The sequence below is a fragment of the Tetrao urogallus genome (genome assembly GCF_951394365.1).
Source record: "Tetrao urogallus genome assembly, chromosome: 1".
In the NCBI taxonomy this organism is placed as follows: domain Eukaryota; kingdom Metazoa; phylum Chordata; class Aves; order Galliformes; family Phasianidae; genus Tetrao; species Tetrao urogallus.
The window spans coordinates 49,458,525-49,471,283 of NC_136813.1; the positions used below are offsets into that span (position 1 = coordinate 49,458,525).

The 12,759-nt window shown below is 39.9% G+C and overlaps 1 protein-coding gene across 1 annotated transcript in view; it reads left to right on the forward strand.

The window, feature by feature from the left end:
* GPC6 (glypican 6) overlaps positions 1 to 12,759 on the forward strand; it is a gene marked incomplete at both ends in the record, with an annotated part of 726,193 nt that overhangs the window by 707,944 nt on the left and 5,490 nt on the right. Inside the window, one exon of the mRNA XM_079536577.1 lies at positions 8,837 to 8,973. Within this exon, the coding sequence (XP_079392703.1) occupies positions 8,837 to 8,973 (137 nt within the window). The remainder of the gene's footprint in view (positions 1 to 8,836; positions 8,974 to 12,759) is intronic.

Here is a 12,759-nt window from a genome sequence, read left to right on the forward strand (position 1 = left end):
CCCAAGGGCTTTGCATCTTCTCTTCCTGGCTTCTCTCTTTCCCTTTTTGGAGGAGAGGAGAAGGATACCTACCAATAGGCCTGCACAACTTCATCCAGGGAGGAGGGCAGCCCCCAGCTCGTCCTGAGGGTGGCATGCTGCCTCAGGTTTAAGGGGACAGGGAGAGTGCTACGCTCTGGTTTACTCATGAGTTAATCACTTTGCAGCATCAGACGTAGAAGAGCAGATCGTTTATACCTAGGCTCCCTCAAAAAAGTATTTGGCTTTGAGAAATGGACAAAAGATTTCGGAAGTCTGTAGGCAAGATTACATTTTTAGCATCATAAAGAAGATATCTCTGATATTTTACATTGCTGGACAGTAATTTTGAAATCTCAAGGTGAAGCCTTAAATCATCAGAACTCTTACTTGCATACTCTAGCTTTGCATTTTCTTTTTGTTTTTTTTACTTCGTGTCATTTTTTGGTCACCTCAGCACAGCCTTTTCTCCGTCTCTCTGTGTACACTGGGTGAAGAGCTGGATGAGCTTTCATGGGCTGAGGGAGGGCGAAGTTGGAAGCCCAGAAGCTGCTGCCGGGGTAGCCATCATATTTCTGAATCTGGGGTTTTTTTCAAGGCATCAAGTGTCCCCTGAGAGCTGCTTCAGTTTGGAAGGCAATGGAGCTATGTCAAGAAGAAACCACTAGAAGAATTGAAGTTAAATGTAAGGCTACTTCAGCTATGAAGTACAATTATCCTTCTTGCTCTGATATGAAAGGATGTGTCCTAGCTTTTGCTGCCTTTAGAAATCATACACTTTTCATAGCTGTTGGGATGCTTGAACTACTTGTCTGTTATAAAGCAGGCAATTCCCTGTAAACCCTGGAGTCTGAAGAGAAGAAACAGCCACTTCATTATTAGCACCAGATGAACATTTCCAGGACAAACAAAAACCAGTATAAGCTTGAAATACTCTATTAGTAACTGTTTACAGTAGATATTAACATTTTTGTTTGGAACAACGAAGGGCTGCTTAGAAAGAATCAGTGCTTAACTGCTAAGCCTTGCCGCAAAAAAGCCCCTGGCATTTTATCTTAAAGATTCCAGCATATTTCTGGTACTACTTTTATACTTATCTGCAATAAAAAGCTGATTCCTCTGAGTGCTTTGGATTTGCTTGAATCAGATTTAGGGACCAGCTTTTTAGCACTGTTCCCAGGTATTACAGGAAAAGTGAAAGCTGATGCAAGTTCTTACAGATTTTTTTTTGTCAGGGTGCTGAAGTTTACAGCAGTTCCTGCTTCCCAAAAGAAGTGTTATTACTTACTGGGGAAGTATGTGCAGTTGTCTTGACTTACCTACTTAAGGATGTGGATGTTCAAAATAAGTCAGAAGTAAGGGTCTGCAGTCACATTTCTGTAAAGGAAAAGAAAAGTAGCCCAGTGTGCTCCACCATTTGAAAGATTCCTCCTCCTCTCTCCACAGCCAAAGCAGATGTTTAATATGGGAAGTGTTTGGTGTCAGTCTTTGCTTGCCTGTAGCAAGAATGTCCCTGGTTTAAAAAAGAAGAAAAGAAATTGTCTCCATTTGATGATATGCTGCAGTGTTATGTTCTGTTGAGATGTGTGGAGAATGCAGGAGGTAGGGTTTCCATGTTAGGGTTAAGGCAAAAGAAGTGGCAGTGCTGTAAGGCGTGCACTTGCTTTGATCAAATTATTTTTGAGCAAGAAGCCGCCAGCCCCTTATGTCAGCCATGGTACCTGCCCCTGGAGTGGGCTAACACACAATGTTGTAGCACAAGCATTGCCTGGCCATAGATGGCAAGGAAATTCCTGTAAGCATTTGTGCAAACCTGTAAGTTATTTTCCTCAGAATGCGTGCCATGGGCAACCTGGTTCTCATTAAAATGCATGTTCTAGATCAAAGCTAAATTAACCAAAAGGCCTCAGAGATGCATTTTGATCAAAGCTATATGAAATGCTGATCCAAAGTTGTACTGGGGACACTTATAACCTGTAGGAGCCTTGCACACGTCACTGCAGGCTAGGAGGGATACCTTGAGCATCTCAAAAGGCACAAGTCTTAAGTGTGGGCAAGTGAGTAGGCTGCTGTGAATGTAGACACGGAAGTTCAGGAGTATTAGCACAGGAGCTGAATCCACCCCTAGCTGTCTAAAGTTCTATACCTGTTGCTTTGAGAATTCAGAAGGGCCAATAATAATTTTTTGCTTCCTGTTATTAAAAACCTGAACTTTTTCTTGTCAAAGACATGAATAGCCATTAGAGATAATGAGAGTAAACCCCCCTTTCATTTCACTTTAAAATACTCCAGTGAGAATCATCTTGCTCTGGAAAGTCGCCTAGCTCATTTGTTTTATTTCACAAATTACCCAAGCACCCATTTGTGTTTTATAACTGGGATTCAGCGTTAGTTCTTGATTAGAAGAGCTGTCACCTGCTTTTCTAAGCAGAAACATGAATCATGAGCAGGCAGTTATTGGGAAAGCTCTGGATCATTTTAAGCTGCAAAGTCAAATTTTAAAAAGGAAAAGCAGGATAAAACAAAACAAAACAAAACAAAAACATTTGTTGCACAAGAAGGCCCGGGTGAAATTCTCAGAACTTGGATGCGCAGAGAAATTATCAATAACCATGAAAATTTCACGGCCCCCTTTTTAGATCCGCAGCCTTAACATTTTGTAGGGAAATAAAGCTTTGGTTAACCTTGGCACTGGCAGACCTCATTAAAATAACAGCCTGTCACTTTCGAGTTTAAAATAACAGGGTTGTCAATTTTATATTCAGCGGAACAATCTACGGCTATGCTCTCCGCAAAACAGCGTGCACAGAGCGGGATTTGACAGCGGTCGGAAGCTGAGCAACACCGCCATCTGCGGGTCCTCGCTGTCTTCAGCAGGCCCTCGCCAGCTCCAGGTCCTCGCCATCCTCCCTAGGCTATTGACATCTCCTCCAGGTCCTCACCATCTCCAGGTCCGCATTGCCCACACAGGACCTGCTTCTCTTGGCTTCTGAAAAGTACTTCATGATGAAGTGCAGTGTTCCCCAACTACTCAGCACTTAATTCTTTTTTTTTTTTTTTTTTTTTTTTTGGTGAGGTAACGGGAAAATGTACGAATGTATGGAAAAAAATAATCAATATATAGAGCAAATGCAGTTCTGCTTCATTTATCCCAAGTCAAAGCAAATCAACATTGCAATACGCAATGTGCACAGAAGTTTTGAGCACCTAATGAGGCATTCCAAACAAAAATACGCACCTAATCTCCCCACACCTGTTTGGTGGAGAAGTGCAAGTGCCTGGAAATGCTGAGAGAGAGATCCTTGTTAACAAAATTTAAGCATCTTGTATCCGTAGTAGGAGCACAGTTCAGCTGCTTATGTATAAGTGCCTTGTGTCTCTGAGACACCTATAGAAAGCTGGCAGCTGTAGCAAAGGACATACAGGAGATACAGTTCTTCCTTGAGGAACAGCCCCAAAAACTTAGGAGTCTGAATTAACTGCTTTTGATTAAGCCTATTTTACAAGGAAAATGGTATCAATTGAAATATCCAGCTACCCCGCACTTATCTGCTTGTAACAGATAGCTCTTGCATCAATTGTGACATTCACATGCAGCAGAGGCATAAACATAACAAGCAGTTACAGGCAGTACGTAACGTGTGTTTTAAGCCTGCTGACCAAGTCTTTTTAAACAAATTGTTGGCCATTAGTCTTCAAACGCTTTCAGATTAAGCCCCTAATGGACCTAAATACTGATCGATGTATGAAAGTCCTGAGCAGTTTTCTGCTGGTATGGCATAACAGAAATCAGTACATAATGATTTGCTTGTTCTTGCTACCTTGCCATGTCTGTGACAAAGGGTATGTTCTTCATGATCTCTCATGCTGTCAAGCTCCCTATCCATAAATCTGCTATCAAGCTGCCCGTCATTATACAAACTCTGCGTCCTTGTTCATGAAGACTGCAAGGGTGCTGGGTGTCTGGCTGGGGATGTTAGATGCATCTGGGGGAAAACAAGTGGCGGGCAATGGAAGACATGGTTGTTCATCTAGGAGTAATGCACCTTGAAGAAGTGACATCAGTTGAATGTTGATTGTGAAATCAAGTCCCTGAAATTATAGCACCTTTTCACAAATATCCACTTGAAACATTTTCTGAGTGGCTATGCTGACACATACAGCCCACACTACATCATCCAGAGCGGCCCGTCAGAGAAAGAGTGTCCAGTGAGTAGCAAGAAATTGCTTATTTCCAGGACATAAAGGATTAACCCTCATTGAGATTTTGTGTTCAGATGTTTCTGAGCATCCCCAAGTAGAAGATAACAGCAGAAAGGCAAGCTGGATCTCCTGCTGGCATTTCAGAATAAAATCGGCCAAAATTTGTAGAGCAAACCAAAAAAGTGTGACGCAAAAATGTTGAAGAAGAGAAGAAAGTTAATAACCTTTTGTTCTTAACACAAGAAAGACCCTTATTTTATTTATTACATTGAACCAGGGTTGGTTTTGGACACATCTTTGAACATTGTTTTAGCATCCCAAGATGCTCCTTTGGCTGTGTGAGTAGGGATTATGTTGATGGAGTTGCTAAAACTGGAAGAAATCTCAGACAGACTTGCCATGGAGAGAGGAGGAGGAAATAAGGGAAATTAAAAATAAAAATATTGGAGTATCAACTTAAAAATTTGCTTTTTGGCTGATGTTTCTTCTGGGCATGCCTTGTCCCCTTGCTGAGGAAGCATGTTTGTATTGGAAATTAAACTGAAGCAAATTCCACAGGAAATTAGCTGCTGGCTTCACAGGCACTTTTCTGGGTCTTTTTTGCTTTTTTAAACATCATCAGCTCACTTTTAGTCCTTCACGGTATGTCCAATGCTTTTCTGAATTATCTCAGTGAGACTTTCAAGTTATCCAGATATCCCGAGCTAAAAACAGAGAATTCTAAGGTTTGATTTCTGACAAAATGATGGGCTTGCTTTTTAGTTCACTCCCTTTCTCTGGAGTCCAAGGTGAGTAAAGAAGACGAAAATCTTGGTCAGCTCTATTTACCTGCTTAAGATTGAATCTGTGCTGGCAGGATTAGAAGTGAGCTCATAAGTGGTGGTGTAAATTCTGCTGAGGAATTGCTCAGCCTGTGACTGCTTTGGTCACAGAAGTCAGTGGCAAAAATAAGAGATTAACTGTTTCTCAGTGTGGGTCATGTAACTATAATATTTCCATGACTCTGGATATGATTTTCTCTTTGGAAATGATGCAAACATTTAATTTTTCTCACCTACGTAATAGCACTTCCCTTCTGTTAGTAATAATGGATAAAAGCCAGGCTATTTTAATAGCCACTTATTTTTAATATCCCTTTATATAGTCCTCAAATAAAATAAAAACGTAACTCTTTGCACAGCCCTTGGTATATACGTTTTCTTATGAGAGAACATACTTAAAATAAATTTAGTATCTTCAAAGTAGCTGAGGAATAGTTCAAAATTAATGTCAGGGCAATGTCAGGGATATAGCTGGGGAAAGTCAGGCTAACTGAGACCAGAGATCTGGCTGTCTGTATCTGAACAAATCTCTGTCAGAGAAAGTGGGAAGGAAATATGTAAGAATTGCAGACATCTTGTGTTTAAATGTTTCCACAGAAGTCTAACTACACTTGAAAGTTAATCTTTAATTCAGAGCATGGGAAATACCAAGGAATCATTTACATGGCCGCAGATCACTAGGGAAATGCAGTAGTTTGAATTCATAAATCACAGGCAAGCAAGGTTAACTGAACCTTTAGTCTCTTTTATCTCATTTTCAAGGGACTGTACATCTGTTACCTATTTTTTAAATGCTGGTGGTGATCAAAATGATGTACGGTGGGAAACATGTAACTCTGGGGTCTAGTAAGAGATTTTCTGTGACTATGCTTGAGTTCTCAAAAATTGAAGGCACTGGAACCCACAGGCAAAAGTTTTGCATATCATGGCACGCATTGCATCACCCAAATCTATTCTGAATATATATATATAATATATTCTGAATATAATGTGTTATATTATAAATATTTCAAGCTTAAAGAGGGTAGATTTAGGTTAGATATAAGGAAAAAATCTTCTACAGTGAAGGTGGTGAGACACTGAAATAGGTTTCCCAGTGATGTGATCGATACCCCAACCCTGGAGACTTTCAAGGCAAGGCTGGATCAGGCCCTGGGCAACCTGGTTTAGCTGTGGTGTCCCTGTTCATTGCAGATGAGTTGGACTAGATGGCCTTCCCTTCCAACTCTAAGGGTTTTATCACTTCATGATTCTATAATTCAAACTCACTGACTACCTGCACATCATAGAGTCATCAAGAGAGGGCTGAAAATGGTAACTTCCCCCTAAACTGTAATCATTTTTGCCATTTCTTCCTCTTTGTTTTTTGGGGTTTTTTTTTTTTCTTTTTTTGAGTCAAGCAAATGCCTTCCTCTCTGTAGGCTCTAAAATGAGACACCTCGTGGGGAAGCCTGGAAAGTTTAATTAGCTGTGTTTTACCAATAATCACTGGTAAAGTAAGATCATCTTTACCACACATGCTTCTGTAACACAAAAATATTTTTATTGTTAGGAAATTTAATAATGCGTTATCTATATGCAGCACATATATAGAATATGCCAGCATTATTTAATATCTTCGAAAGTTACTGGGGAGTGAGATTCCTTATTTTAATTTTCAGAATGTACTTCTGAGGAGCCTGTGCAGTGTGTCAGCTGTGAGAGCCTCTCTCAAATTTTATTGAATTTTATGAAAATATAGAGTTTTTTCTCTGTAATTTGGTCCTTGCTGAGGCAGGAAGGGGAAAATCACTTTCCAATGGGTGTTGAGTCAATTGTGGTTCTGAATAGAAGTCTGAAGTCCAAGAGACCAATTCTAGTCTGATTATGGTAGAAATCTGAATACAACTCTTAGCATATGTGTTGTGAATAGCTACAAATAACTTCTAGGCAGCAAGGAAGTTACTGCTCCGAAAACAGATTACTCACCACCATCAGATTACTTGTGTAAATGGCTACCCAGGAGACACAATAAATGATTGAAGTCTATCCACTAGGCTCTTTTATTGCCCAAGGTTACATGAACGGACACTACTTCCTACGGACCCTTTTCACTATATTTTCAGCAGTTTCTTTAGGATTTCTCTGACCAATTTCCTCTCCTAATAGGAGTTTACACAGTTCTCTGTGAGCCACAGGAAGTAAATTGAGTGGCTTATGTTGGTTATCTGCACCACTGGTGGCTGTGGGTTTTTTATCCATAGCATGTGCAGAAGGGGAGAAGGAAGGGATGCTCTGCCTGCTGCTCAAAGACACCCTACAAGGCAAGCATCCTGAGATTGCCCCCACTGATAATGAAACACTGCTCACAGTCTGTAAAATGGGATTTAATTTTTGGCTTGATGAGGCTCCTCTACTGAGCATATAGAGATTTGCAAACACTTCTAGTGTTTGTATTACAAAACTAAAGCAACTAGAGCTTGGCAAAGGGTATGGAGGAGATTTGTAGGATATAGAGGAGATTTATAGGATGGCAAGAAATGATGTCAACAACTCACAGCCAAATGCTGTCCTACTTATTTCTTACGAATGAAAATGCACACAGAGCTTCTGAAATAACATCCTTGGATGTTTCTATCTCCTGGCATATAAAGTGACATTCTACAGAGTTTAAGCACTGCAAAGTAGTGTGGGTCATTTGCTCGGAGAGCTATCATGTCTTCAGAACAAAAGATAAAACAGACAAATAGCCAAGTACAATATTATACCTCAACAACCTAAAAGCCAATCTCAAAGCTGAATGGAACAATGGAGAGCTTTTATTTCTCATATTTTAAAGAATAAAGCTCAGTGATTTCCTTTGAAAGCTATTCAGCATGCTCTCCTAAATCCTATTATAGCTTAACGTGAAATGCATGTTTCCATAAGAACAACAGCAGCACCAGTCATCCTTTGTAGTCTGTCCTTTGTTGTGTTCTCTATCTATTCTTGTAGATTTTTCCACTCTAGTAAACCAATCACTAAACAAGAAGTGATAACATTTCAGCCAGAGCATGTGTTAAGTTGGTGCTGGAAATTCAGTTTGCTCCTGCTTGCTGCCTGAATCTTGCCAAATTAAATAATTGTTCAAAAGGGTGTTTATAACATAAAGGAATGGTTATGATACTGTCCCAACATTTCCTGAATGTAAAATCTGTATCCAGCTACAGATATTTATCTGTATCTAATAGCAAAGATAGATTTAGTCTCTGCTTGCATGTATACACAAAATTCTTGCTGTTACCAAGATCGAAATGTACTGCAATGTATTCAGCCTGTGTGTCTTAAATCAGTTGAACACCAGCTCACTTTTTTAGAACCTGCACATCATGCATCATTTTTTTTAGAGCCTGCATGTACAGATCTAAATATAATATTTATTTAAGACATGACCAAGCCGGTGGGTGAGATACTTTATTTAATGAACACTGTTTAACTCAACTGACATTCAGCAGACTGTGAGGCATATTAATTCTTAGAAAGATGTATATTTTAGAAAACCTCAGACAAATTGAGAATAGAAAGAGCAAGATGTAAGATGCTTTTTCTTAATGTCTTGCCTAGAAAAAAAGGTGACTTTAATTGTTTGCACTCTCTGAACCCAAAGGCACTGTGCCTTGCTCATAAATACAAGAATTTCAATTTTAGCACCTTCAGTCCTTTTAACTTCCACCACCATCTATTATGGAACTGAACTGAACAACCTCTTATTTAAAATGAAATCTAATGCAGCTGATGTTTTCAACTGGTTTTCCCTCTCGTTGTCTCTTAATCAGGTAACAGACATTAAAGAAAAACTAAAGCTCTCTAAAAAGTTTTGGTCAACATTCCCTTACACAATCTGCAAGGACGAGCGCGTGACAGCCGGCTCATCAAACGAGGAGGACTGCTGGAACGGCCACACCAAGGCAAGGTGAGGTGGAGCCTTTCCCACTGGATTCAATCCAAACTCCCACCAGGCACAAAGCAAAATCAGAAAACAGAGTATTTTACAAAACAGTTTGTAAGAGTGAAACAGAAATGGGGACAGCAAGTAATTGTCCACACGCAGCCTGCAGCTGAGATTATCTATTGTCAAGGTGCCATTAAAGCTGGAGTGTGAGTCACTGTAAATGCGCGCAGCGTGCCAGCATGTGAACACAGAAAATGTTCACTGGTTCAGCTCCAGAAGGATAATTTATACTGAGATTTCTGAGAGCTCTTTAGCTCCATTTAGCATCCCTGTGTTGGGACTGACAGCTTGTGAAGCAATTGCACTCTTGGGATGCCATACTGGGATGAAACAGAAAATTGGAATTTTGGCTCTACTGGCTATTGGCTGGCAGAGCTTAGGGTTATTTGCTGGGAAAAATAGAAAAAAAAGAAAAGAAAAATGAAAAAGAAAAAAAAAAAAAAGAAGAAGAAGAAGAAGAAAAATAGCCAGCACAGAATGAATGTATCAGTCTTACTCTTCATTATCTTGTGCAGAAAGCTTGACCTTGTCTTAATTTGTCAGTGACACTGTAGTCATCTGCCCTTGTTAGCAATGACTTTTCAGTGAGTTTTAATTCTGAGGTTGCTTCAGCTCTGGCTGTGGCTGGGCTGGTGAGAGGGTCCCAGTGTGGATTTGTCAGTTGAAAGAGGAGATTTTCTGATCAACTGTGCTGAGAAAGGGAGAGAGGAGAGACGGACCAGCTCAAGGACCATAGCAGGAGCAGGCAGGTTTCAGGTCTGCAGCAGTGCTCATGACTGGGGGGAGAAAGGAGGTATTGAGAAATTTGAGTGTCCATGGTACCACGCGTACCACATCAACACGCATACATTAAGAAGTATGTGTTGCTCTTTCTATAAATGAGCAGTTAAACAAATTTAAATTTAAATAAACAAATGAGGGGTTTTAATGTTGCTATCCCTCCTGCTTCCCATGATCAATGCTAGTATTCATACCATATCTGCTTTCAGCTCTCTTCTGTATCAAAGAGGCTAGCAAACACTCCAAGGTTTGGGGAAGATGAGTTTTAAGACTTCCATCCTCCTTTTGCAGTATTTATCTTATGAAAAGCCTGGTTAGTTTCATGGCAACTCCTCAGATTAATGTTCTGAAGCCGTTCAGTACCTCTCTCCTATGCTGATAATCTTGATTAATTTAACACAAACATATCAGTGGATGTGGAATCACAGCTTCAGAGCATCACCTGACAACACGGTCTCAGCAGACCCAATCACAGCTCTTCAGTTTTCTATTTTGTATGCATTCACAAAGGAAATGTGTGATTATTGTCTTAGTAACAGAATTCAATAAATGCTTGAGGTGGAGGGAATAGTAATAAATCAGGCAGTTACTATAGGACTCCATGGCCTGTATATGAAATAATATTGAAAATGTAATTAGCTTGATATGCAAGATCGCCTTGGTGAATATTTACTGCAGCTTAAAGAAAAACGATAAATATTTCCATACTCATACTGACTAGCATCTGATAGCAAATGCTAACTTGCAATAGCAAGGGTGGCAAAATCTGTCCACTGTGCATATTTCTATTTCTCTTCACTGTGTCACCTGTCAAAAGTACCCCTGTGCTGTATGAAGAGTTGCATTTGGAGTTCTGGAGAACATCACAGCAGCTCTTGATGGAAAAAAAAAAAAAAAGAAGAAATTTAGTCACCTCCTATTTCCCCTAGACATTAGTACTAAAAATGAGAAGACAACATGGTGTTGGTGACTGCTGGGAAAGGAGATTGTAGCTCATTGTTGATGAGATCCTGTGGCTGTACAGAGAAACTTTGAATTGCCAGATGCACATTGTGCTTCACATTTCATTTTACACATCACCTTTTGATGGTGCTTTTGCAGGAAAACAAGAGATCACAGAAAATTAAAGCAAGGCCTTCTCCTGAGAGAGGCATTATGCCAAGGTCACTTGTGGTTATTGCGGTCCCCAGGTATCATTCTGCTGCCATGATTAATTTACAGTGACACCAGCAGGGGCTAAATGAAGTTTGCCAACTCACAGATAATCATAGGGTAACAGAGTGATCCATTATAGTGTTCTGGAAGGCTGCACTTGGCATGTTGCTGATCCTCTGTGAAGAGGGGTTTTAATGAGGTCACATCAGGTAGAAATCAGGTACTGTGGAAATGGGAACACATTAAACTCTTATTTTGGAAAATAATTTAAAAAAAAAATAGCTTCCTCTGATAAAGTGCCTTTGAAAGACGCCAAGCAGAGCTTCCCATCATATCTGTATTCATAAAATAAACTTGAACATAATTTTATGTTTAAATAATGAATATCTTCTGCCAGCTGTACAGAGGCGAATTTTTTTAAAAGACATTTAGAATCTGAAATCATCACTACAACCAGACTTTGAAAATGTAGTGTTTTCCTATCTGCAAATAAATCTTTAGGAACAGCTGATAATTTCTTCAAAAATAATTGTTTCCTAGAAATTAAGGAATATTCCCAGGAATTAAGGAATTTGGGGTTTAGGAGGATTTACACCAAATCCCAGGTATTATCCCTTGAATAAACAAAGTGACTGTTACTGCAGTGAGAATGGTAACCAAATCTGCAACTGTTAAGATGCATGGGAGAAGAGCATCTTTGGCTACCTCAACCAACTGCTTTCAACCAACCCACATGAGAGATGGTGCTCAAGTCAACAATAAGTAGATAAGACAAAGTAATTGCGAACAGAAAAGACAGAGAAAGCTGGGGGAAAAAAAAAGGAGAAAGGAACACTACCGTTTTCAGTGCTGAATTCAAAATTACAGGTTATTTCACCAAAATGAACACAGGACTGCATCTCAGCTGGCCTGAAATTTTCTCTTCTTGCTGCATGTGGGTGAGCACCTACTTCCAGCCTGGTGGATTCAGATGGGATGAAGCATTCACCTGTACAGTGCCTGTGCTGGGAATGCCATTCCTTGCTCAACAGCAAAACTTGCAGTGAGAGTGAGGTGAAAGTGCTTTACTCAGATAGACAAAGATAACCAGTAAGCACCACAGCTGTAACTGTGAATAAACCACTTCTGAGTGCAAAAACTGCCTATTAGCTGAAGGCCCAAATTTATTTTTTGTGGACTCTTCCTTCAAACAAAAACTGGCAGATGAATCATTATCTCCCTCTCCTTTTGACTCCTCAAGCTTTGCTCCAACATGGAGAAGAAATTATTGAAAGAACACTGAAAACACCCTTTGAGTGCCTTCTGAGCAAGCAGAATCGGATGAGGATATCCAGTTAGCCACACAACCAATTTTCCACCACACTTATCTTTCCAGACCAGATGTGACTGCCTAACCCTATCCTTCCCAGGATAATCCTGTGCTGCATTTTGTTCTGTATTCCCAATGGTTTGGGGCACCTGGAAAAAAAAATGCCAGTACTGGCACAGTACTGCAGGTGTCTTTCAAAAAACAGGGCAACCCTCCTTTCCTGTTATTATTGTTTTGGTTTGGGTGTTTTTGATAGCTAGGACTTTTATATATTGCCTGAAAGATTCATCAGTCATTTCTAGACTTTAAAAAGAGGAAGTAAATACTCTAAAACATTAAATGGATGTTAAAAAGAAAGGGACAGAGAGAAAGAGAAAGTGGTTTTAAAGAGGTTTTGTGGTGCTCAGGTATGGTATGCCAGAAGGCATTTTCGTTGTGTCTGCTGAGACAAGCAAGAACAGCAGAAAGGCTAAGAGGAGTAGAAAGCATTAATATTTTAGAAA